The 27,933-nt window shown below is 31.0% G+C and overlaps 2 protein-coding genes across 3 annotated transcripts; both read right to left on the bottom strand.

Moving 5' to 3' along the window:
• Positions 1-2,467: 2,467 nt before the first annotated feature.
• Positions 2,468-10,079, bottom strand: LOC100808867 (putative E3 ubiquitin-protein ligase LIN). The gene is made up of 15 exons (XM_006584758.3): positions 9,122-10,079; positions 7,995-8,231; positions 7,789-7,874; positions 6,534-7,697; positions 6,298-6,442; positions 5,886-6,143; positions 5,476-5,782; positions 4,985-5,109; positions 4,794-4,910; positions 4,277-4,408; positions 4,078-4,200; positions 3,579-3,689; positions 3,351-3,497; positions 2,915-3,160; positions 2,468-2,682 (listed from the first exon to the last, which is right to left on the bottom strand). The coding sequence occupies exons 1-15, from the start codon at positions 9,905-9,907 to the stop codon at positions 2,665-2,667; spliced, it is 4,002 nt and encodes a 1,333-aa protein (XP_006584821.1). The 5' UTR covers positions 9,908-10,079; the 3' UTR covers positions 2,468-2,664.
• A 9,720-nt stretch (positions 10,080-19,799) lies between these two features.
• LOC100785156 (transcription factor bHLH68) lies at positions 19,800-24,024 on the bottom strand. Of its 2 annotated transcripts, none has more exons than XM_003530459.5 (9): positions 23,204-24,024; positions 22,495-22,813; positions 22,001-22,078; positions 21,691-21,756; positions 21,160-21,306; positions 21,006-21,062; positions 20,704-20,748; positions 20,384-20,431; positions 19,800-20,288 (listed from the first exon to the last, which is right to left on the bottom strand). In XM_003530459.5, exons 1-9 carry the CDS (start codon positions 23,431-23,433, stop codon positions 20,154-20,156), a joined length of 1,125 nt encoding a protein of 374 aa, XP_003530507.1. In that variant the 5' UTR covers positions 23,434-24,024; the 3' UTR covers positions 19,800-20,153. The 2 variants fall into 2 exon arrangements, with proteins under 2 accessions (XP_003530507.1, XP_003530506.1); XM_003530458.5 differs by having other exon boundaries at positions 21,241-21,306.
• Positions 24,025-27,933: the final 3,909 nt, after the last annotated feature.

The raw sequence follows: 27,933 nt of genomic DNA, 5'->3' as shown, positions 1-27,933 counted from the left end.
ATATGTGACTCGGTGGAACAAAAAGGTTAGATTAAGTGTCCAACGATTGATCCAAGGTTCCAAAGGGTGAAGAAAAAAAAAAAAATTATGTCATTTCAAGTTGCGGTGAACTGACTTTAGTTAGTATTTAACTATTCGTTTGATTTCATAAAAATAATAGTAATATATATGAATCAATTTTTATTTTAAACACCTTGTCAATATTTTTAATTTTTTTAATCACACTATAAATTATGTTATATTATATATATATATATATATATATATATATATTTTTTTTTTCTTTTTAGGTGTAGGATAACATATGTGTGGTCACACCTAAATAAATGAATGTGTTAAAAGTCTCACATGACAAATAACTATGAAAAAAATGAGATATGTTAAGTCTCACATCCAATAAAAATAATATCAAAATAAACTATATAAATGAGGAATAATCTTCACCTTATAACTGATTTTATAGGATTGACTTAAGCTCAAATCTACTTTCGGACAATATGAAATATTTATCAAACATTTTCTTAAAAATAATTTTGATGAAATTTATTTTAAAAATTGAAACATGCTTTTAAGTTAACTTGAATCGAAGCGTATTTTACATAAAAAGTATGGAAATTGATTTTTTTTAATCTGTTAATTAATAAATAGAAGTTAAATTTGGTCCCCTGGGTGTGATGAAAGCTTCATGTACTCTTGTTTTGTTCGAAGAATCGACGGTTATATTGGTGGAAACAGAAGTTACATGTACACAAAAGGTTATTTGCCAGAAATTTAATTCACATACTTAAAAGTACAAAAAAATCACAATTTTCGAATTTTATTGATCTTAATTAAAGTACTTTGTAATTATAAGATGAGCCTAATGTTGATAACTTTTATCTCCTTCAAAAATAGGTTAAAAAGTAATATATACAAAGTAGATGTGAATTAGTAATCATTATTTTTTAAAAATAAACAATTGATTGAGAGATTAAAAAGAGAATAGAGAAAAAAAATGATTTGAAATTTTGATGAGAAATCTTTCTAGTTACAACATCTTTTTCTATCATTTAAGTTTTTTATTTATTTATTTTGATTCTTATAGTTACAATTTTTTAACCTTTTTACCCACATCTGAAATTTCCTAATGTCATATTAATTATATATATATATAAAATTGCTAAATAACTAAAGCAAACGGTGAAAAACCACCAAAAAATTAAATTAAATAGTAGTTTCATTTTTGTAGCGATTTAAAAGATATCAATGTAAGATAATTTTAGACGATCATAATCAAAAGAGTTAAAATATTACAATTATAACAATCAAAATAAGACTTTTAAATTATAGGACTAAAAGAATAATTAATTTTTTTTATGTAAATACAATATCAAGGACTTTTACTATGTATCTTAAAAATTATATTAATAATAACTTTTTATTAGTTAATAGTATAAAATATTTTATACGAACAATTATTAAACTCTTAAATCATATACCTAAATGTATAAAAAGTTTTACTATCAATGACATAAAGAGCTTTCCTTAGTAAAACAAATCAGTGGGTAAAGTTATAATATATATGTTGGGGATAAATATGTATGTCCAAAATTCAATCTATTATGTCAATTTTAATAAAAAATTATTTTTTATTTTATTATCATATTTATTGTTTTATTAAATTAATTGTTAATATGACAAGTATTTGATTAAAATTAGAAATTTGTTATTATAATATAGATTATGATAATGAGAAACAAATATTTTATAATTTTAATCTAAATTGTTATTGATAGCAGAATTGTTGTGACAAGACATCATTAATCCGGATAGAACAATATATATGTAATGATTTTTATTGTATAAAAATTAATATATCTCATTTATTAAATTATATAAGTAGATGTCATCGTTAAACGGACTCAATCAATCTTAGTTAATGTAAACAAAAAAATATTATTTTATAAATATGAAATTTTTTTATAAAATACAAATAAAATTCTATTGCTACTTATGAGGATGTGATTACATAATTAATCATGTAATTATTTGAGAATTATCTTTGTTTATGTCTTATGGTGATTTAAATCACTCCTAAGTGGTCATTAAAGATCTTAGAACTTTCATATAAGAATTTTTTACAAATATATCTCTTATTAAAATAACTTCATTGGATATTTTTTTACTAAAATTTTATTACTAAATATGACAGGTGAATTTGAAGAAAAAAATGTAACACGTGAATCTGAATGTTACAACTTTATATTATGAACAGATGGAAAATTATTGCATATTTATTATTAAAATGAAGATTCTTTCTAATTTCTCGTATCAGCAGAATGCTTATTCAAAATACTAGAATTTATCCTCATCTTCCTTCCCTACTAAAGTCCCCACACAAACGTCCATAAACAAGAAAAAGAAAATAAAAGAAAGAGATAAAAGAAATAAAAAGGAAGAATGCATAAAAATTAAAAAGACAATCTCATACATATGATATAGCAATATATCTATGAATTAATCTATGTACAAGTCACTTGGATGTATAAACTTTGAGCTATATACAGCTCACGAGGAACCTAAAAAATGAAAGTATTTTTTAAGGTTTAATGAATGTAATACTGTCAAATGTCAAGGTAAGTTCATCTATGTCTTCCTGTACCACTGCACCTTCAGCGTCTTTTTTTAATTCATTCCCCAAGCCTGCAATTAACCAGAGATTTAGTAACTGTTAAAGGAAACGTCTATAATTACAATTTCGTTTATAAATCTGATTTGGAACTTGGAAGACAAAGTACAAATGCTACATATATGATGACATGAAAATGCAAAACTTGAAGTCCATCTAAGTTCCAGAGCACAATTTCCATCGTTATTTTGGAATTAAAATTCAAACAAGAAGTTAATTAGTTAATTGAATAAATAAAAGAGGCACCTGAATCTGTCCATCTGAAGTTCCAATTACCAAAACCTCTTCATTGCTGTCTAGAGCCATGCAATTAACCCTACAATTCGTACCCATTTGCAACGTGTCGACTCTTTTGTGTTTCTTCTTATCCCAAATTTCCACAGTACCTCCTTTGCACCCCAAATAAATCAATTCTGAGCTCACTTCCATGGCCCGCACATCAGATCCAGTTTGCAATGATCCAACTATACTGTAATTGGAATTGTTCCATATCTTGACATTTATATATGCAAAAGTTAGTTAGCTATTATGAGTTTATGACATCCTTAAAATTAACATCAAGTAGCTCAAAGATTTTCTATGCTTGGGAATTCAGAAAATCATGAAACCCGATGTTTCTAGCAAGAATTGTAACTATTATTAATCATTATATATACCGCTATATCATACGTGTCTGGGATACCTTTATAGCGGATCCATCCAAGGAAGAGCCAGCTGCATATATAAGTTCACCATGAATTTGCAGTGCATGAATAGGATTTGCTTTCCCAAGTAATCTTTTATAACCACTTTGAATAGTGTTGACTGTTCCAGTGGCCAAATGTATCTCCTGAAATATCATGAGAATATTATTGCAAGAATGTTGATAAAGCATCACATTAGACTGCCTTACACTTCAAAAACTTGATACCTGAACACTACTGTCATGGCATCCACAGTATAATTTCCCATGAACATGAGCCAAGCACTTCACATATTTACTAGAATTTAACAACTTTGATTCTCCATTCAATGACTGAACCTGATAAGATAGCAAACTAATTTCAGCAGAAAGCAATGTATGTCTGTCTGTATGTATGTATGTATGCATGCATGTATGAAGTAATTGTTAAGAATTTTCAGTACAAAGGGCAAAGCAGTAACAGAATCTATTACAAAAATTAATGGCCTGTGAAGATCCCACCTAGGGATTTTGTTGTCAAAGACATAATCAGAAGGGAAGAAAATAAAGAAACGGTAAAACATGCAGCTCAGAGCAATGTATCAAGCATAATGTTTGTGTGTACAAGTGAGTGTGACAGAGAGACATTCATAATAAGGAGACTAGTGTTATTTTACACTCTAGCCTGCATAAAAGAAGTGAGCCAAAACCATTTAAAGAAGAACATGTGTTCATAGTTTAAGAGTACCTTGACACCAGTCCCCTGCGGAATGAAACAAGATAAGCTATTGGTTACAACTAAATTATGAATCTGGTCTTTCATATCATGCACCTGCACACAATGTATTGCTGCCTTTCCAATAGACCAGACCTGTTCTTTAATGAAACAAAACCTTTGTTAGCAGGCAGCCCAACATTGAGGTTAGAATAACTGCAGAAAATTTTACCCTTGCAGTTCGGTCAAGTGAACCACTGTATAATCTGTCATCAGATTCGGAAATCACCAAGTTTGTCACAGCCTTAGTATGTTCTTGGATCTCTTGCATCAGACAGAATAAGTTATCCTTTAATGTCCAGACCTTCAGAAGTTACAAGGTATTTTCCAGTTAGCTCATATTACAGTATAGCTGTCATGTGCAGCCAAGACCAAAACATTTTTGCCAATGATCAAGCATGACTTGACTTTTTTCCAGCCATTCAATCTTTTAAGCATGTGGCATAAAACACGCCCTAAAGTCCACTCCAGTTTGTGATACATATATCTTTACGTATTTAGGTCTAGCTCACCTCATTCTTTTTTATGGTAATTGCATAAATCAACAGTTCAATAATGTAATGATTTATTTTCCAGTAATTCTAAGGAACAAATATTTCAACTAGTACAGATATTTTCGTTCAGACTTAAATTCATTATTCGTTAGAGTATACAAGGCATGTAAAGTTCTAAGTTCTAACTATAATTACCTTCATAGTGCCATCTGTATGTCCTGAAAAAAATTTACCCTTAAAGCAAATGACAGACAGCACCTCTCCATTCTCGCTGCAGTCTTCTTTTATGAGCTCTTTATGTATCCAAATTTCCTGTTCCAATCAAGAACATTAAATCATGCACCATGCCTATACTAGACAATGGTAAAAGAATTCAACAAACTTACCGCTTTAGATTCATTTTCTTCAACAAGAACCTTTAGCATTTTAGTTGCTAAAGGACAGGATCTCTTTAGCTCTCTCAACCCTTTTATGATATCCTTAGTGAAGGAAGTTAGATCACCAAAGCCGTCTGAAATTCATGATATGATGTATGATCAACAATTTTCTATAACAATGACATGCAGGAACTTGAACATATAAATCATAAGAAAGTCTCATAGATTCATGTAGAAGGAAATTATTTTGATTATTTTCATTTCAAAATTCAAATAACAGATTAATAACGAAAGCCAACACTAATATTGATTGATAGTATCAGATCTAAATAAATGTTGAATTCTGTATTGAGTAGTTTATCATGCTTCAAGGAACTGCTTATTGGCAGCTACCCCTTCTTAGACAAGATTTTTGTTTGTCATTATCTAGCTGTACCATATTTTTGAAATGATGTTGTAACTTGTAAATTGTATTCAATGGCTATATTTGTGAAACTTACCAGAGAAATGAAGAAAGCTATTGAGAGCAAGCATAGAAAGGATTCTGTCTTCTACATCCTTAGCACAATTTAATTTAGCTATGAACTGCTTCAGCAAGCAGGCACGAGCTGCTACATGTATCCCTGTATCTGGTAGAATGGTCAACATGTAAATGAGCCATGTAGCTAATATAAAGCATGCTGATCGTAGTTCTGGGTTTCGGCTCTTCATGCCATCTGCTAAAGCCTCAAAAAGAGTGCCAAACTCATGGCTAACTAGAACAGATGCAATTCTTCTTTCCCAATCATCAGCTGCCTTCTCTTCTTCCTGTTGACGCCAAACAAACAATAAGGTATCAGAGAGAATATTTGGCAAGCAGAACCCAAAAAGTCAAAATACAGGAAGAGATTCGAGTTTAGAAGGACTTAACTGGAGTTATATCAATTTCTGGGCTGAAGTTGTTGATCTGATCCACCTGTACAAGACTTCTGGAACTTTTTTCGATACCTGCTCGTTTAAGAAGAACTTCTCTTGTTCGAGGGTTTCCAGAGAAGTCAAAACTCCCTTGCAGTGAAATAATTGTATCAGCAGCTGCTAATTGGGTAACGGGGAAATCTGTGTTTCTCAGGCATGAAATAAGAGTATCCATCGCCTCTTCCCGGTATATGCTCATTTTTCTTGGCTCAACCTACAAAATGTCATGATGAAAATTAAGCCCTTATTACTTGTAAAACAGATTTTTATCATTTGTGATTTAAAGGCAGTAATACAAAGATACTGTAATAAGAAATCATACAACTAATTTTTATATTTAAGATTCAGGGAGCATCAAAGATTCACACCAGAAGATCGAGTTGGAGTAAGAGGCCAGCCATAACTGGACATTGATCTTGAAGAGCTGTCTGCAAATAAATAAGAAGAGTATGCATTGTACTAAAAGGTCCTTCTTCCTTTATAATGTGGAGGATTTGTTCAATGAATGTACGCCTGAAGGGAACCCAGAAGGAAGCTATCAGACAAACTAAAATTTAGATTAGTTTGATTAGTGTAATTATGAAAATGAAAGATATATACATACCTATTTAATTTGACTAACTCAAAGAAAAACTGAATAATCTTAAATCGATCTCCATCGGTTGCACCGATTAAAGTTTCCAAAATAGGTGACAACTCTGCTTTATCAGCAATGTTATTCCTGCAAGTCCCATCTTCTTCCATGCATCTCAACAAGATCTCCACTGCAGCAATCCTCTCCTTTGCCAAGTCAGCTCCCAAACTTCCGACAATAGTTCCAATTGTTTTTTCAGAGAAAAGGGTATTGACAACCGAAGATGCAATTATCTCTTCACTGCTTCCAACAATCCGTGCAAGTAAAAGCACTGCAGCTGTTTTGGGCTTCAAACACATCTTAACCAAGTCTTCCTCTTTCTTATTGAAAACTGTTATTAGAGACTCCACTATTGCCATCTCTGCAAGACTCATAGTGGAAGGGTTTAGCAGATACAACAAGACAACAGCCTCAGTCAACCCGTTCTTGAAAAGAGCCTTGATACATTCCACGTCAGTGTCCACACGTGTGAGAGTCTTAATAACAGCATTGTCTCTGGAACCCATCTCCGCCAAAAGGAAAACTGAAGCTTGAAGCACCTGGGGCTCAACAGAATTGAAAAGGATCTCCATAAATCCATTGATTATCGCAGGTTTTGATAGCATGCTATGTATATCCACTCCTACATTCACTCCTCTCCAGAACTTGTCAATTTGAAGCACGGCCATTTCCGATTCCTGGAGAACCTCTGACATATAAAGGTTATTGATTGCACAGCGTAACTCACTCATCATCCCATCAACGGTGGCTTGGGTTATAACACTATTAGGAGAAGTTGAAGGCAATGTTGTTGGTATCACAACTGCCTCATCAGTATCTTCGTACGGACTCTCACACGGCGGTGGGACCAAATGGGGGTTGCGATCTTTCCAGCTTGCAATTAGTCGCTTGAGCACGTAATTTGTTTTGGGTAGCTGGGTGTTTTGAAGCTTCTGGCGTGTGATGGGACAGGTTATGTTTCCTCTATTAAACCATTCCTCGATAGCTTTACGTTCATATGTCTGACCAGTCTCAAGAGTCACTGGATCATCAAATATGTGACTTGTTATTGGACAGACAAAGTCCTTGGGAGGTGCATGTTTCCCAATTCCATGCAGCGGGGTATCGAAGTCTGCCATAGGATAATCTGGGGAACTACAAGTAGGAACAACCCAAGTTAAATAAAATGCAGCACACCATGCAATAACATAACCAAGAATGGTTTTAAATATTGGCGTATACGTACCCTCTTGATTGTTTGAAGATGGATAGCATTCGCTCCTTAATTTGGCTTTGTCGAGGCTCCAACAATGCAACAGTTTTGTCCTTTTCCTACAGGACACAGCTTTATTACTTAGCATTTCAAGAACTAAAAACAACTAGCATAGAAAATTCAGACCTCGTGGGAATATTTAATTTTTCGGCTCTCCCTCTCTCGGTAGCATCAATTACCTCATCATTTTCTGCCTCAGAATCTGAAGACGAACTAAGCAAACTCTCATCTAAAGAAAAATCAGTATCAGCGGTGGTTGAGTTTAAATAGACTGGTGTTGTCCAAGTTTTTGAAGCTTTTTGGGGTTTGAGGATTCTGGAAAAGACTCTTTGAGGATAAAATGGCACTTGGGAAGATCTGCTGCTGGAACTGGGGCTCAAAAATTCAATAGATGCTTCCCTTTCGGACCATATTGGCTGCAGCAATCAGTACATAAAAAACGAGACAGAATGATCATGAAATGCAAGTGCCTAGTATTATATTAAAATCTAATATTCTCCCCCCTCATTTTATTCTGTATCAAAATTGTGAGGTGAGGTCACGATAGTTCTAGAATCAGAAAAATATTAAATATATCTTTAAATTTGAAATCTATTAATCTTGTTAGTCTCTCATATAAAAGTTAGAAATTGTAATGATGATAAATTCTATATTTCAAATTCTAAAATGTAGTTGTATTTCAACTTCAATAATTTATTTAATAGAGATTATTACTATAGTAGCATCTCACACATTCAAGAACTACACAAATTTTCAGTAACTTCCACTCTCTAAGGTGCACTTCACGTATTATTTCTACAAGTGATAAAAAATTTCTCTCTTAACTATTTTAAATAATTTTCTTTTTATCTTTATTATATTCAATTCTCTTGTCAGCCTATCATAATATACTTTTAGATGTTTATTTATTATAAATTCAATTGTATATAAAATAAACATTATTGATTATCCTGTAGGTTACTAACTGAAATACTAGTTAATAAGAAAAATATAACTTTTTTGTAAAAACACCTTCAAAAGTTAATTACCATTATTCTAATTTTCCAACAACCTGAAAACCTTTCTTTTTTTTTTCTCTTAGCATAAGACATGAAAATTATGAAATACTTGGATAAAATTCAGAATGATTTTCAAGGAAACAGAAATCATATAAGCTAGAGAGGAAAAAATTGTAATCCTATAATTAAATAATAAGTTGATATGAAAATGAAAATAATATTGACCAGCTCTTGATGCTCTCAGTGTTAGATTGAAAATAGTAAGGAATTGGTAAACAGAACAAATTAAGTAGATACAACATTATTACATTATACCGTCCGTTCTCCAACACGCTCATTTTCATCATCTCCTCCTTTCTGTTCTCCACACCGCCGCGGCCATCTTCTGCGGCGCTCTTCAGTACCAACGACGGTGGACTAATCGCAGCAGCGTCACCGTTTTCGTTGACCAAAACCTCTTTGAAATACTCGGCGAGAACCATGCAGTTCTGGTTGAGGACCTCTTCGTAGTCTCTCTCCACCTCCCTGAGCTTCGCTGCCTGCTCCTCGCTCATCTTCGACAACACCTTCGCGCATGGCAGCACCACGGAGTACTCCTCGGAAGTTACCGAATAATCGCTATCGTTACGGCTCGTTGAGAGAATCCGCGTCCTCTGATCATCGAACCAGCGGAAGACGGGGAAGAGGTGGAGAGAGAAGAGGCGTTCGTAGAGCGCGGGAGCGATTTCGGATCGAGCGAGGGAAGCGTTGGAGTGGAAGATTCGGAGGAGGCTAACGGCGGATTCGGTAGGGCGGTTACGGAGTGCGTGGATGAGAGAGAGGAGAAGAGAGGAGAGGGGGAAGTCGGGGAGAGGGAGGAGGAGCTTCTCGGCGAGGGAGAGGGACGAGAAGCGGAGGGCGGGGCTCGAGAACGAGATCGCGCTCTCAAGAGTGTCTGCGGCGAGGTTTAGGTGTTTTTGGTCGGAGAATGGAGTGTCGCGGAGGAGAGTGGCGATGAGGCGGCGACGTAGTTCGGATTGCGAGAGGACGGAGGAGGTGAATGCGGCGGTGTGGCGGAGGATTTGAGCTCGAGTGGTGACCGTTACGGTGGTCATGGTGGTGTGATAGTGAGTACAAGTTTGGTCTGTTGGGGGGGTATATGAAATTATGGATACGACGTTAACGGAAATACCAGTTAACGGTTTCAATTGAATTTGCCGGAATTAGAAGTCTCGGACGGCAGTTTCTGAAATGACCAATGTGACCCTTGTTTTGGTCTTACCATGTTTTACTTTCATAAAATACTAAAATAAAATACTTTACTTTACCAATGTGACCCTTGTATTTAATGTTACTGCAAAACATTGCTGCGAGAGTTTTTAATCAACTGGCTGTTAAATTTAAACCTCTCGTGTGTCTCCTTTCTTTCAATGACGTTGTTTAACTTGTGAAGTTTAATCGGTCCAAAGATATTGTGCTAACTGCTAAGATAGTCCTTTAAATATTACCGTCAAATTATATTAAGATATTGTGAAAGGACAGAGGTAACTCAATGGGTCTGCAGTAATTGCACCCAATATAGAACATGGGAATACTTACGTACAATTCGAGTTAGTATATAATAAGAAAGAATAAAAAAAATAATAAATGGTTAATTTGAGCCAAAATTATACAAAAGACAAAATTTTCATATAAGTTATACTACTACTAGTTTAAAAGATTTTATAATATGAAAAACTAAAGATGGAATTAAAAAACGAGGGTTAGGTTAAAATGGCAACATCTAAAACAGCTGTGTGGAATCGGAAGTGGAGCAAGGCCAAAAGAGTGGGACATTTTGGTAACTCTGTCCACTTTGAAATCTCGCGGTAAAACACGAACAGCGGGTGGGACCCGTTTTGCCGCCCAGCCGGCTCGTTAATCATGTGCACGGATACAGAGGAGATTCACATTCACCACTTGATTATTTTCCTTCTGAATATTATCAAATCAACACATGCTCGATTTATGAATGCGCTAACAACAAATTTGCCAAATTAAACAAGCATATAGAATCCTAAGAAAACCAATTTGAAAAGCTAAATCAAACGCATGAAAGAATCATCAAATTTGACAATTTCAATAGTATACAGTTAGAAACGGAAAAGCTAAACCAATTCTGAGAGAATTTTCCTCTATCACACAATTCTTTTACATTTTTTATCCATTTGATTCATTCCTTTTTTTTCAGGCCATCACTTGAACACACTGTGGGACTAATAGGCCTTTCTAACCAGAGCAGGACATAGGCAGTAAGACCAAGATCACAATCCATTGTGTAGTGCATGGGCCAGTACCGGTCAGGTTATTTAAAATTTGACTAAACACCACATAAAATTATGTTGAAGTAATTTGGGCATAGAATACATTAAGTTGAAGTAACTTTAAGTGGGTTTTACATTAAATCAAAATTTTACACTGAATTTTATCATCAATATTTTTTCAGATTTTTTTTTTTGTATACATTGAATTTGTTTGGATTTACGTTGAATCATAAAAAATTATGTTGAAATATTGTAATTAACGTAATTTCAAGTGAATATAGAAAAATTTAGTCTCACGTTAAAAAAACTAACTTTGGTATAAAATTAATTTTTAAGTTAAAGTGACTTAAATTATGTTTTACATCAAAATTTTAGTATCGACTTATTTTAAGAATAAAACATTCGAGCAAAAATCATATTGCTTGAAAATTCAATTTTAATTGAAATTAACATTATATATTATAACCTAAACACACATTGACGGAAAAAAAATCAATATTTTTTTTGGATCTATACTATGGATGTTTTTTTTATGAGAAACAATCGATCTTTGCACAACTATTAAGAGAGCCAAATTCTGCTTCCAAACTTAGTAATTAAACTAGAATAACATGTGAGTTAGTTCACGCAATCATAAGGAGAAAAACCAATACGCTGTGCTACTTTAGATTGGAAAGTGACATTTGAGGAAATGAGCATAAGAGAACAGTTTAAATATCACATCAAAACTACAAGCAGTGACAGACAAAGAGATCTGGAAATAGAAAGGGTGATGGATGAACAACGCATGTCGTCACATCGAAAAGAAGAATAATTAGGGTGTGGAAATGACATGGCCTCGCGTGGTGGCGATGTTTGGTAATTGCTCACCTGGAAATGATGTTTATTGCTTTGCAACTTCACGCCCAACATGATTACTGTTTTTTTGTCATCCTTTCCAGCAGGCATATCCTATGAAAGTCAAGCCAAGCCTGGAGTTTCCATCAACATTTTCATCATGCATGCTATTGCATATTTCTTGTGATTTATAGTACGAAAAAACAAAAAACATACCTTATGTATGTACGCACGGTTGCTGTTGGAGACGTGATTGCTGGGTTGTTGCACACACGAGCTGGAAATGAACAAAGACTTGTTTCTTAATTTAATTGTACATTTTAGCATCAAATTATCATCATTTTTTTTTTCATTTTACCATCATGCTTTTTTTTTTCTATATTTTACTGAACTAGTAAATGTGTCAGCTCAAAGTTAAGTAATTAAAGCTTAAATTTTAGTTTTATCAAAAAAATTATAATTAATTTTCATAAAATAGGAAATAAATTATATACTGACAAAAGTAATATATATATATATATATATATATATTTAAAATATAATTTTCAAATTTCTCTTAAAATTTACTTTATACCCCTGATTATTTGGGCTGCCCTGAACTAGACTCCTTCACTTTACTTAAAATTGTTGGCTTGTGAAGTTTTGCATACTTTGTCTGGGATTAGTCAATGTTCCTGTAATGAGCAACGTACCATAATACGAACAATTAGTCCCCATGATGGTCATATAACATATATAGTATCAACAAACTACGTATTGTTTGTTCAATTTCATACCTATTATATATATATATATATATATATATATATATATATATATATATATATATATATATATATATATATATATATATACACATATATATATTGACTAGAAATCTAGAAAAGTCATACGGTAAAAGCGATCACATCCATTACCAATAAGGCAACTCGTTCTCCACTCTTCAAGATTCTCTTCTACTCACAGACGAAGACTACGTTTGATCGATGAATTATCTCAGTTTTACTTGCTAGAAAAACTTTTCGCTAGTCTGATTCTGTTTCGTTCTTGTAGTAGGGACTCCATCTCCATCAACCTAAGTTATAATCAACCTCGTACTATCAACACTTTCTATCCAAATATGCTTTTATAAAAATTAATAACATGTAATTATTAAGTTTTTATATCATCTCAAAGTTACAGCCTTTGATATGAAAAGAGATTTACAGTATATATTATTATAATGCAACGTTGCAGGTTCAGGTTATCAACTATGAGTGCTTTTGAAGTTTACGTTGGCATTGCCATTACTTGTTCAATAATATAAAGTTAACAGTTTTCAAATGTGCAAATTATTAATTTGAGATAATGTCATTTCATATATGTATGTCATTATTAGACACAAAATATTAACATTCTATATAAATATATTCTTATTTATTATACTCTTACATTAATAAAAACTGTCAATATTTAATTTTGTGTACAATAACATACATATATCAAATGATAAATTATTTTATAATGTTTCTGCATAACTACCTGTGCAACGATATATTATTATTACAATTCAAATCTATATTTTTTCTTAATTTAATTATTCAATAAAAAAATGGGGTATGCATATCAACATAGTGTGTGACATGATTGATTTATCATTTGTTGGAATATATTATAAATTAATTAAGGAAAGCAGACTAATTAAGAAAAATGGGTTAATTAAGAAAAACAGGCTAATTCAATAAAGTAAAGGTAGACTTAGTACGAGAAATTCGCGTAGCTAAGTTAATCTGCATCTATAAAAGAAAAAGAGAAAAGAAGGAAAAAAATAAACAGAGATTTCAAGATAATATAATTCCTTGTAGAAGACAAAAGTTAGAAGAAGGATAAGCAAGCATTAAGAGTCATTCCTTTCTTTTATTCCTTTTCTTATCTTCTTTCCCTTTTACTAAATATTTTTCTCTTGTAATTGTAAAACCTTTATGACAATGAGAGGCTAAACTCTTGATGTAATTTTTCTTCATATCTATTTAATAATATTACATTTGTATTATCCTTTCTTGTGTTTAACATGATTGTTTGTGGCTTGATCACCCATTTGCATGTTAAGTTTTAGGGGTAATGTTGGAAAATATTATTTTCTAATAGAATTAGGAAAGAGTATCTAAATAAAGTCATCACTAGAGATAAGTTGATTTTTGTTTAGCCTGTTATACATCTTTATTCTTAATGCAATTTACTATTTTAGCTCTACAAAGGGATTTGAGAGAGAATAGATAAATTAGGCCCTTTCATGTGGAGAACCAAATTTAGAGTATACTAATAGATACAGGTGTAAATTAAAATAATTATAAATAGAGAAAATTTATTAACATTACATCAAAAAGTAGCTCTGCTAGGCTAAGTTTTCAACATTTTCATCTTCTTAATTTACTTCTATAATATTATTAGGTTCTCTAAATTTTCTGTCTTTAATTAATCAATTTAAATTTTTGTTTAATTTCTTCTCTTGTTTGATTTAATTTTCTGTCAATTTAAATTATTGTTTTTCTTATAAACTTTTCAAGTCAAATTTCTTTAACTTCTTTTATTAATAAAATATCCATCTACCTAAGTACAAATAAAATCCATGTGAATTCGATACTTGAACTTCCATTTTAACTTTATTACTTGAAACGAATTGGTGCACTTGTCAATCCATCAACAATTGCCTTGAATCAGCTGAATGAAAGAATGTGGATAAGTGATGTTGGTGGCTTAAACTTCGGGCCAGGCTATGCTAGTAAAGTACTAAGGTAAAAAGGAACAAAAATAGTCCTCCAAAGTCACTCTATGGCCTATCTTCTGCCATAATACGTTCTTCAAAATTGGGATGTGGGTTGATCACATGGAAAGAAAAAGATGATACCGAAGATGATGGTTCTCTCTCTCCTTAATTTACCTAGACCTCTTGTTGTTCCCTCCTTCTTCTTGCAGGGTTGTTTCTTCTACAAGTTGTTTCAATCTCTAGATCCAATGGAACAAGGTTGTTTCCTGAAATTATACTTCACATACAAGAAAGAAAACAACTACAACACAGGTTATCAAGGTTAAAGAATGTATTATAAAGCAAAAATTAAAATAAAAATTAAAAATAAAAATTGATTATAGAAAATTGATTTTTTTCAGAAAAATTAAATAAAAAGCTAAAGAATAAAAACCAATTGCTTTAAAATTGGAATATCCAAATTATCAAGTACAAAGAACAAAGTCTCTGACAACAATGCCAAAAACTTGTTGAACGATTGACAAGTGCACAAATTTGTAAAGTAGTAAAATAAAACGAAAGTTTAAGTATCAAGTCTAGATGAACTTTGTTTGTACTTAGGTAGGTAAATTTATAATTTTCAAATAATAAATAAATTGGTTTAAAGGTTGTGAAAAGAAAAGTAAAATAAATTGGCATAAAATTAAATTTAAACAAACAAGAGAGAAAAACAAGCATAAAATTAAATTAATTAATTAAAACATACAAGATGAGAGAAGCCAATATTAGAAGCAAAAGTTAATTCAGAAGATGAGAATGTCTAGGGCTTAACCTACAAGAGTTACTCTTGATGTAATGCTAAAAAAATTTCTCTATTTAGATTACTCTAATTATCACCTACATCTACTAATTTATCCTTATCATGATCCTTCATGTGAAACGGTATAATTTATCTATTTTCTCTCTCAAATCTCCTTAAGAGGTAAAACAGTTAAATTGCATTAAGAATGGAGATTATAATAGGCTAAATAAAATCATTCTATCCTTAGAGATGAATTATTTAGATGTTCTTTTCCAATTCTTTTAGTGAATAACATTTCCCAATGTGACCCCTAAAATTTACTATGAATATGGGTGATCAAACCATAAACAATGAAATTAAGCAAAGAAAAAAAATAATGAAATTAAAATAACATTAAATAAATAGGAAGAGTGATTACATAAAAAATAGTTGACTATTAAGCTCCCAACAAGAGTGATTTTAGTCTCTCATTGTCTTAAGAGACTTTATAATTGTAAGAGGGTAATGGGTAATGAAAGGAGTAGACAAGAAAGGGAATGGAGAGAAAGAATGACTCCTAATGATTGATTCTCGTGCTTCTAACATTTGTCTTTTCTCTTCTCTTCTTTCTCTTTTTATAGTTGCAATTCAGTTTGGATTTCATGCAACCTTCGTGCTAAGCGCGATTACCGTGCTTATCGAGTATGGCGATAACCTAGCGCTCAGCGTGTGACTTGCGTTGAGTGCGCCTTCACGTATCAGACTTCTTCATACTTCTTGGCGCTAAGCGTGTTCTACCTGTTAAGCGATTGTGTTGCGCTAAGCGAACATCTTCAGATCTTAAGTTTGTTTTCTCGAGCTTTACTTTATTTTTCTGTGACAATTATTCACCAAACACTATAAATTCACAAAACTTGAACACTTTATGCACAAAAACTTAAATGATGTTAAAATCTCAATTATTCACACATAAAAAGGAAGAATTAAAAGAAGGAAATTAACAATTTCTATGTGATTTAATCTCAAAATATACTTATACACAACAATTATCATGTTTCTAGGAGGAAAAAAGTTTTTAAAAAATACAAAAGCAAATAGAGAGAACTGTATGTGGACCCAAACTTTTTGCATTGAGTTTTATGAAATTGGGCTTTTGTTTTTGTGTCATTAAGGAGAAGAAGAAAAAGTGACGGTGTGAATAAAAATCCTAAATTGAAAGTTGTTGCTTTCAATTCACTGTATTTTGGATTAGATTGTTAGTTTTTAAACTTTTTAAAAATTTATTTTTTAGTTCATGAAAAAAGTTTAATTAATCTTGATCTTTCAACTTTTTTCTTTAAGCTTTTTTGTTTTTAAATAAAAATTTAACCGGTCAAAGTCTCTAAATTAAAAAAAAACAATTTTACTTTGCTATAAATCATATTTGTTTAAATTTTATTAGTTGTAAATTGAATTTGTTAAAACATTTAGCATTTTATTTTTTATTAACATTAAAGGGCTAAAAATTACTTTGAAAAAGGAAGTAGTTAACTATGTTGTTTTCGGTAAAATTATCTATAAAATTTAACGATGATAAGTGCAAATTTAAATACTATAATACTTATCCTTCCTCATACTCGCATATATATAGACATGAAGTGATTTAGACTTTTCTATTTTTTGTTTTGCCGTATCGAGTGTTCCCCATTTTTAGTTGGTTTATTTTCTTTCGCAACTTTGCTATGCCGTGTTGATTGTTTTTATTCACTTTATGAATTACCTTGTTTGTTCTGTGCTCACTCACGCTTTCTTTTTTCCTTTTTTCTTTTATGCTTATTTGTTTGATGATTAATTCAGTTCTCCATGCTTCCAAACTTGTAATTAAGTTGTATAACTGGACAAAATGTAAGTATCTTGTGTATTAATTGATCTTTTTTTGCACAACTACACGTAAGTATCTTGTGTTGATGAATGGCTGCATCAGATATGCTGTATGCAACCCATGCCATTAATGTTCGTTATTGTATATAGAGCCATAGAATGTTTCACTATCATTTGCGTGTCAGTTCAGATGGTCCAATTTCTTAAATACATCGCAGCACTAATTCACCCCTTCTTATTGGAAGTTTGTAATACTGGAATTTGTACATTTCTTATTCACATGCGAGACAGCTGAGGAACGGATGATAATAGAGAAGCCAATTTCTATATGCGATACTAGTTACAGTAGCTAGTAGCTAGCTGGCCATCGATTTTTTTATAATTTTATTAATTTTCGAGATAGAGGACACACAATGATAAGAACAAACGGCTGCAAGTAATTAGATTATTATCCTAGCTTGGGGAATATATATATATATATATATATATATATTATTTGCACATAACTTTTCAAATATAAATGTCATGGCTGGTAAGTATTTTTTTCAACTAGTAAAACCATTCTATATAACAGACACTTTATTATTACTTATTAGTTTTCCTTAAACTTGTTTGTGGATGCTTTTTATCTTTTTACTTATTAATTTATTCATTTTTCACATAAATAGATAGAAATTGGTTAGGTCGTCTGATAGAAATTTACGGTCTAGTTTACAATTAGTCCAATAAAAATATATTTAGTTAAAAAAGGCTAGACATTAGGCATTTTAAGAAGTTTTTTAGGCCTATTTATGTAAACATAAATTATATTTTCTTTTATTATTATTATTATTATATTAAATTTGTTATAATATATAAATCACATATTTATTTACCTTTTTAAAATATTAAATTTGATGACCTACATAAAGAGTTCAAAATATATACATTTATTAAAAGATAAATCTATTCTTTGTCTAGAAGCTTTATTAAAAAAATCAATATTTTGAAAATCCAATTGACCAGTTCAACTAGTTGAACCACCAAGAATTGACATGAAGATCGATTGATTAATTTAGAAAAATCGGATGGTTTAAGAACCAATGGGAATCAGTCAAACTGGTGTAGAGCTGATCAATTTGAACTAGTAATTTTTGAAAAACTATATTTTTTAAAATATTTTTAAATTTTTCATATTTAATATAAAATATTTATATATATATATATATATATATATATATATAAATTCATATTTAGTAAGATATATAAATTGGTACAAATCATGTTATCAATTATTATTATAAAATATAATTTAGTCACTTATATTAATTTATTTGTTATATCTTAATTCTTATTATTTTATATTATATTAATTTGGATGTAATCTTGTTATTCATTTAATATGTGATCTTTGTTAATTGACATCCTATATTTAGTATCATTACTATTATGTTACCACTATCACCATGTCATTATTCATATTGTCACCTCTCATTGTTGTTGCTTCAATCAACTCCACTCCCGCCACCACTACATGATCGTACGCCGGCCGTGACAACAACATTTACATAAAAAAGTTGGTGATGGTGGTTTGATAAGAAGTACTAATATTTAGGTTTTAATTTTGATCGCATTTTTAAAAATTGTATTGTGATGTAAAAGTTATTATTGAAAGTTTTCATCGTAATAATTTCTTTCAAAACATCTTGTAAATATAAGGAATGTTATTAATAAGTTTTCTAATACATGTTTTATTATATTATTGATTAAAATTTATTCAAAAATTAAAATAAGAAGACTCATTCTTGAAGTGACATTATAATTTTTTTACTATCATCAAATTTAATAAATAAAAAATACATGTTCAATAAATTTTTTATTGTTAACAATTTTTTTCTATATATTATAATTTATGATGAAACAAATGAAGTGTGTTGCTGAAATGCAATAACAGATGGGTTGCCCTAGCCAAGCTAGGGCTATTTATTCTGCTATATACACCGGTGACTGGTATAACCAAAGAAAGGGTATAATAAGTATAACTATAAATATAACCCCCGCATGCGATACAAGTCTGCATGCGTGTTAAACTCTGTCGGTGTCGGTGTATGTCATTGCGAAGTGTGCACACTTTTTTACGTCTATTCATCCACGTACAAAAATACACTGCAAACTTTATATATGCCGACTGCTAGGTCGAGTATTTATAGGAATATTACACTCTATTATTAAATAAAACACAATTTGTTAAAATATTTATTTAATAAAATTCACATATAATTAGCTTCAAAATAAAGAATATATTAAAAAAGTTTAAATATTGTTTAGCATGCACTCAAGTAACTTATGTAAACTGGTCTAAATAAACACTAGCTCGATGTCGTATTTTGTATATCCTTCTCACAATTTCGTGATGTACCAAATGGACAATAAATTTAATCTTAAAGGCTTAAATAGTGGATATGCAGATTATGCATTAGTAATAGCTTTTATGATCTCCTGTTTAGTTACTGCTAAAGAAGTAGCAATGAAAATAATCATACAATTATTGCATATATATACATACATTAATTAATCTAGCATTGTTCGATCGATCGACCTCTTAATTAATTAAGCTAGTGAAAATAAATAGAGCCTGATTTCCGTGAATTAAGGAGTCTTCACAAGGGCTTGCAAAATATATACTACTTGACTGGCAGCATACATTTTATTCAGGAATGCTGTATAGCATCATGAGCAATCAGCCTTAATTAGGTTTTGCAGCAGATTGACTGCTAATGATGTTATACAATCTCCATGAATATTATATTTTCCTCTCTGCTGTATATATGCTGCATATGCATGATAACCCATTAATATATAGTAAGTTGAGCAATCTACCGAAATCCCCCACCAAAAGCAGGAGCCCAATAGTCAGCTCCATTGTCACTTCCAACTTGGAGCGTACATGACACTGGAACCAGGCACAACCCTCTACTCCTCAGGTCTTTATTTGCTTCTTCTTGAGAATCCTAATAGCAACAACCAATAAAGCAAGACATAAGTAAAAATTGAATTAGTTTAATCATTATTAGAAAAGGAAAAAATTCACAGAACAATTAATTACCTGCTCACTACTAGCTGCTTTCCTCTTCAAACAGTTTTCATTCAGCAACTATAACCGGCCAGAAACAAATTAAATAAAATGAGAATTTGACTAGCTAGTGTTCAAACTACTATATATATAATAACTAATTAATATATAGTATTATATCTGATAAAGCTGGTGACATTTGTCTTTAATTGTCTAGCTATAAACTTTTCTTCACTTATAATATAGAATGCAAGTCGAACTGCAGGTGGCTGGCTAAGCTTCTTTTCCAAATGCAAAATCCCCAAACGTATCCCTTTAAGGGGTTAATTAGTGGATCCAAGGAAAAAGCATACCTGACCGGGGTCTTCAGGGAATATACAATTCTTCTCTCCTTGAACCTAACATTAAACAATTACAAATCATCACTCAATTAGTACCACATTATTACCCATTAATTAGTATGCATTCTGGCGCACATGCAAGAAGAAGAAAGATGCTGCAAGAGAGAGAAAGCTAGAGTGATTTTATATATATATATATATATATATATATATATATATATATATATATATATATATCATTGCTTTGGGAAGTGAGAAACGGCTTTATGTATGTGTTGTGTGCTAACTAGAAATGGGTTGGTATTATTTCTTACGGATTGTTGGTGCCTCATGTTTCCTGATCCACTGCCCAAGTATGGTAAGCTAAGGGCCTGCATCATCCACGGGGAAAAGAGAATATTTTTAGAACTTCAAAAACTAAAGTGGAAGCAGAAAGATTAGAACAACGTGAAATAATGGACTTCTAACATCTAGCGTGCCATCACTATTCACTGACTCTCGTGGTCGTTTGCAAAAATCGACAGAGCGAGGAGAATAAACATTAATGACCTCAATTTGACTCTGAAGGAATCTGATATACCCAATAGCTTCTAATAAGACAGAAGCCGTGTCAGTCTGCAAAAGTAAAAAAAAAATCAAAATATATATCACACACTACAGTCATATTCTCAGTCATCTCTTCTCTTCTATGTAATGCTATATAAACAAAGAGCATATTGTTTTCTTTTCTCTAAAAAACTGTGTGAAAGAAAGAGGGTATGGGGAAGATGAATCATATCAAGAAAAAGTATCGTTTTCCATTCTTATGTTGGAGCTAGGGAACTAACGAGGTTAATTGGATATGCAAACTTTTATAGGTTTTCTATGAAGATATATATATATATATATATATATATATATATATATATATATATATATACTTTAGTTTTTTATTCCAATTTTGGATATAAATTAAGTTTATGTAAATATTCAATTCCATTGAATAAATTAGGTTTATACCTTTCCGAATGGGGAAACGAGTTGATGAAGGGCGGTAATTCTGTCACCTAATTTCTCCTTCCTAACCTGTAACGGGCAAACACATGCTTAATTGATATGCTGGCTTATGTTAATTCTTCATATATCAAGATAAAATGAGAAAAATAAAATAAAATGAAATAAAAATGTGTAGGAACAAGACAATCAAGAAAAACAACAGTGACCACCCACACACATGTGATGTTTGTGTGCGGTTATGTGTGTTGGTTTGCCTGAAAAAGTGTTCGAGGTTGGAAGTTTCTGTGTATTTGTTTGCAATCGATGAAAATACCTTGAAGGTCGACTGAGTTGTGGGCGGTTGAACCCTAGCTTTCTTGAATGCCCCACCAGTTGCAGTACTGCTATTACACTTGAAATTAAAAAACAAAAAAATCGTTAAAATTATAATGCAATAGAAAAAGAAATACTTAAAGTAGAAACCCAAAAGAAAATAGAAGATAAAGAGAAGCAAACGATCCATTTTTTTATCTATATATAATAAAGAAAAATATTAGAAGAACCGTTTTACATACATATTCGTTTAAAAAGAAAAGTTGGAGGACCCACGCCTTTGGCGTATGTATATTAAATTGGAAAATGAAAATTGAAAATATTCTTCAATACGAAAGCATTTCGGGGACCAAATTCAAAGGTTAATTTCAATTGTCATTTGGTTTTAGTAAAGTTTCACGAAATGTGCAACTCGTATCAAAACCCAGAAAGAAAGAAAAACAATAACAAATTAAATTGTGTAGAATCTCTCTAAATTAATGTGTATAATTTTACCTCTGAGGATGGATCTGGTGGAGGAGGCCTCGCATCGGCGTTATTGTTGGAGAAATCCAACATGCTGCTGCTGAAACTTGTTACACATGATTTGGGGGAAGAAGCAGGCACTATTTGAGACCATGTAATTGGCTTTGCTGCTTGAAACTCTTCGTTTGTTCCATGCCCATACACATAGCTGTTCACCGAGCTTTCTTGCTTAACATCAACAATAGGAGCACTTGGAGCCTGGCTTAGCATTTGTTGCTCCCAGTTCTCCAACTTCTTTGACTGAATCTGGCACATACCCCCTTTCTCTTCTTCAGACACCATCCCACTCCTTTTTCCCAAAACCACACATGCAACCAAAAACAAATTAAAATCAGTTAGATTTAATCCTTCAAATAATCAAACATATTCATATATGTAAGTACTAAGTAAGGGTTTGGTTTAACTTATTTTAAAGAAATAATCTCTTGTTTTTCTAGATTTCTTAAAAGAGAATATTGCAAAAAAGTAAATAATTATTTTCTGAAATCAATCTCGAGAGATATTAGTATATGATTATCGGCCGAAAGGATTAGTACATGACTCTCAACCTGTAAATACTTTTAATTCAAAAAAAAAAAATACCAAGCCTTGCCATGCAACCATGTGGGTGTGTTAATTTGGTGTGTGTGTGTGTGTGTGAGAGAGAGAGAGAGAGAGAGAGTGTGTATTTGTGTATTACATGAGTAGCTGGCTCCATGACTCGGGTAGCTCTTGATTGTTGTCATGCCAAGAAGGAAGAGGAAGAGAAGTGGGGTTATAAGGAGTTAGAAAGTTGGAAGGAGTGGAGAAGAAAGGTGCAGAAGCTTGAGAAGGAGGAGGAGGGCGCATGGTGTTGATGTTCCACCAGTTGTTAGGGTTTCTGGCCATCATTTGTTGCACCGGTGAGCTTTGCAAAACACCTCTATTCATGCCTTTCTTAATTTCTACGATCTCGATCTACAAAAGAGAAAAGAAAGTCTGCTTTCTCTTTTTTGATGTTGTTCCAACCCAAGCCTAAACAGGGTCTTTGTAGAGGTCCTCTCCTGTGGGTTGATTAAGTAGAGGGAACACTACTACTGCTTGGTACTGTTTTTTTAGAGAATTTGAATAATCATGGAGTTTTGAGAACCTTTTGTCTTTGTTTTCTCTCTTCTTCTTTTTTTCCCTTTCTTTATTGCTTTTCTTTTCTTTTCTTTCTTTCTTTCATGTTTTTCTTTTCTTCCTTTGCTTTTCTATTTCCCCTAGCTAGCTGCTTGCTTTTGCTTTATCTTAAAGTGGGACAGAAAAGGTGGTAGCAAATTCCCATAATTAAGAAAACCAATATATGCGTCTAACCATAGCCACTCTCGAGTGCACGAATTTTGTATCATATCTTCCACGTGGCGTGCTACTGAGACTTGCACAATATTGCAATGCCTTTTAATAGATGAGACGTCTAAAATTTGAGAAATTTAATTTGACTTATCCAAGCTAAACACTTCCACCTTATCCTTGACTGCATTGGCATTCATTGCTTATTTCATTTCATTAAGCAGTTGTCAATGAGTTAATTAGTCTGTGTCTTATACTATATTTATGTATGAAAAGGTTAAAAGTTACAGACAGCTAATTATTGTCTGTAGAAAAAAGGGTTACAGCTAATTATTAAATGAATACGCTCTTGATCTTCGGTCATATGTATTTTAATTGCATGTGTATTTTCGTTTGCTTTAATTATAAGCAGATTTACATAGTATTTAATTAGTTGGAAGGAAATGGAGAGGAGGGGGAGATTTTTATAAATTTTTGTTGTCTCATCAATTTTTATGAGGCTAGGGGAGAAAAATCCTTTTCCATCCAATTTTGTTCTTCTTCAATTGGGAGGATTTGAAAGGTAGGGGTGAAAATGTAAAACATTTCAATTATAATGATCAAAACATTTGTGTGTTTTAAAATTTAAAGCTATATAAATGCAAATTTAAATTAATTTTTAAAACTCCTTCCTTCCTTCCTCTCCTCTTGTGAACTAATGAAGAAAAGGGAAACTCCCCAATCTCATCTCCATTAAAATTTCTTCCATGCATCCACTATTTTTAATCAAATATAATATGTAATTAAAACCTCTCATTTTCCTTCCTCTTCTCTCCTTTATTAAAATTTCTCTCATGGTCTACCCAGCTATATAAACACTTATCATGTTCATGAATTATTCGATGTGGAATTATTCTTAACAAAAATATTAAATAAAATATATTTAATGTTTTAATTAAATACATAAAAATATTAAATGTGTTTATATTTAATAAATAAAAAATTAATTATTTTTGTAGCTAGATCATGGGTAAGAAAACAAGAGACCTAACCCAAAAACATTTAGTGCGAAAAGTGTAATATATGTCCTTTGTGTGGTTTAACGTTGGCTCATATAGGGTTTTATTATATCCGAATGACTCCGATATTCCTGAAATGATTTCTCATATTCCATCTAGTTGTTATTCTTACAATTCTCATATGTGTATCATGGGCGTTACACTTAGATTGTGTCTTGGAGTCTCATGAAACGTCCAATGCAAGATCATTGGTTGGCTATCCAGGGTTGGTCAGATAGCAAATACTGGATCAATAAATAAGACAGGTTATACAGGGTCAGTCAATCATAGTCTACAGGAATACACAAGCTTATAGTCTCAAGTGCATGAATACGATAAGAGACTAAGATGCAAAAAGGGGTAATCTTAGGTGCATAAATTCAAAAAAGACTAAAATGCAAAAAAAAAAAAAATCATCCGATAGTGACTATAAGGGATACATTAACATTGATAAAAAGATGTCATAGGAGAATTTAAAATTATTTATTAAAAATTTTAGCCACATTAGTTGCCTGAAGGATTCAGCTTTCCATCCCAATTAATCGTCTTTCAATTCGGTTTTCTTCTTCCGCCATGATGGTCGATTGCATGTATAATGCGTTGACAATTTTATACATTAGTCAACGAAAATTACTTGCTTAACGATTCTATCATTGACTAATGACGAACAACTTGATAATGGCGTAATGCTCTCAACGAGTTACGGTTATACTAATCATTATGTGAAGCTGGCTCTTGCAGTAACTTCAAGTGTAAACATATACTTCATCAGCGTATAATACGTAGGAGTATCTTTATTAACTTTTCGAATTTGTGTGACAAATTAACAAAGTAGTAAATCAAATCTATGACGTTAACATCATCAACCTTGCGCATGTGGAGGAAAGCGTTGGTAAACTTGATTTGAATAAATTTTATTTTATAAAATATATTTTAGTCAACAAAAAGTTTTAAAATGAAATGATTTATGTTCAAATTATATTATTTAAAAAGTATATTTATAATAAAAAGTAGTGTAATAGTAGTAATATTCCCACTTCAATTTCATTTTTTTATTTTTACTTTAATTTGTTATTGTTTGATAAAAAAAATTCTTAAAAAATATGTTTAGGAATTTCATTGTCGTGGCTAAAAGTTTTAATCAAAGTTAATATTCAAAGTTTAATTAAGTCTTTTTAGTAAGATAAAAAAACTAGACTAGAAAATTAATATTCAATCTAGTTGACATGTCAATTCTCATTTTATTTTTCCTTATTGACTACAAAATTATTGATTTTCTCAATCAAGGATTTCTAACATTTGGATCTGAATATATAAAATGGTAAATTTATTCAATCTATCTATTAACATAATTAATTTCATATAGGATTTGAGTCATTTTAATTTTAAGAATTTCTATAAGCAATAGTTATAATTAGTATTTTTTTTTTACAAAATAATGCATGTATTTTTGTTATATAACTTAATACTTTTAGACTTTTAGTTGAGTATGGATTTCTTTTGTTTTCAATTTTTGCAATAAATATTTTCTTTTTAAAAGATAAATCAAGATTTTCAATATTATAATACTTAATTTTTTAAAAGATAATTAATTACAATATTTAATTCTAATTTATCCTTGTCCAAAATTTTCATTTTTTCAAATAAAAATCAAACGTGAATTCGTATTCTAAAAATTATTTAAATTGACTTTCAAGTTTCAATAGAGCAAATAATAATATATGCATACAATATTTAATACGAAAAAAAATATTCGATAGAGTAACAATGAGTGTATGATTTTTAAAACTAATCTTCAATTTAAATTGAAATTTATTTTTCAATTGTAAAAATAGCTTCTGTTTTTTGTTCTTTCCTTGTTTATGCACCCAAAAAAATATTATACCTAATTTAAGCAGCTAAGCGTTGTTGATACCCCTCCTCATACTTAAGTATGCCATATATAGGATATAGGTCGTACACGCACTCATGCATGCTGTAAATTTTCGTATTATATTGCTATCAGCATTTTGATGCCATTTTAAAGTGATCAAATCAATAGTAAACATATTAAAACTGTGATGGGATTATTCGTTTGGTTAGCTATAGTAACTACACATAACACAGATGTTAATCAATAACTTAAATTGAAGAAAGTAAAAAAAAAATGTTTTATTAAAATACATAAAAATGTATTCTTATGTAATTTTTAAATGAGTTTTTATATGATTTTCAATATTCTTTTAATTTCTTAATGAATATAATGTCATCCTTAATTAAAGCATTTGGTTAACAAAACTCTTAATTAATATAATTAGTTTTATACATTCCAAACAAACATTCCTTTTAACCGCATTTTGATATTACCAGCAACAAACAAATAAACCTATAATTCTCGAACTAAGACTGCCCTGAGACCAGAGACTTGAAAACAATTAACCCACATAGTTTTCTTCATTTGCATTAAAGGGATAAAAAATGTATACGTACTATATTTTGTATAAATTTTTACAATAAAGAAAGAGACAAAAAAAATATATGAAAAAATAAAATAATTAATCAAATAAAAAATTAGTATAAAAAATAATACTAAAAAGCTACATTTTTTAAATATATAAAGAATAGGCATATAGTTAGCCGGGGATGGCTTTGTCTTTCTAGCACATACAGTACTCCAAAATCTTTGTCGTAGGTGCGGTGTCTTTTCTTTCTTTCTAGCACACTTTTCTCCCCTTAGTCACCACACTTTTCTCATTTTATTTTCTTTAGCTTTCCTCCATGATCTTCCCGAGAAACAAACACAACTCTCTTTCTCATATGAAAGGAATTTATGAGAAAAAGGATGGTAAGGATATTTACTAAAAGGGGTATTTTTTAAAAAAATTTATCAAAATGAAGATAAATTTTGAAAAAATACTCATTTAAGGATATGGCGTAAATGAAATCACGATTTTATACACAAAAGTTATAAAAGCTTGTACGATTTCTTTTTTTCTTTTTAATTTTCTCATAGAAATCATGAATATTTACGACAGTAAAATATTTAAAATAAAAAGTTATAGTAGGATTTACGACTACGGTGTCTTTATCTTTTTTCGTCACG

The sequence above is a fragment of the Glycine max genome, chromosome 8, assembly GCF_000004515.6.
Source record: "Glycine max cultivar Williams 82 chromosome 8, Glycine_max_v4.0, whole genome shotgun sequence".
Classification (NCBI taxonomy): domain Eukaryota; kingdom Viridiplantae; phylum Streptophyta; class Magnoliopsida; order Fabales; family Fabaceae; genus Glycine; species Glycine max.
The sequence above is the reverse complement of the archived record's forward strand: the minus strand, read 5'-3'. Positions and strand labels throughout refer to the sequence as shown.

Bases quoted from the DNA above. Each gene is read 5' to 3' on its own strand.
- LOC100808867 (XM_006584758.3), bottom strand. From the start codon at position 9,907: ATGACCACCGTAACGGTCACCACTCGAGCTCAAATCCTCCGCCACACC. The intron at 5,783-5,885 runs GTTAAGTCCTTC...TGGCGTCAACAG, and splicing joins CAGAAATTGATATAACTCCA to GAAGAAGAGAAGGCAGCTGA. The intron at 4,409-4,793 runs GTAATTATAGTT...TAACTTCTGAAG, and splicing joins ATACAGATGGCACTATGAAG to GTCTGGACATTAAAGGATAA.
- LOC100785156 (XM_003530459.5), bottom strand. From the start codon at position 23,433: ATGAATAGAGGTGTTTTGCAAAGCTCACCGGTGCAACAAATGATGGCC. The intron at 20,749-21,005 runs GTAAGAAATAAT...GTTTAATGTTAG, and splicing joins ACATGAGGCACCAACAATCC to GTTCAAGGAGAGAAGAATTG. The intron at 20,432-20,703 runs GTATGCTTTTTC...GGCCGGTTATAG, and splicing joins TCCCTGAAGACCCCGGTCAG to TTGCTGAATGAAAACTGTTT.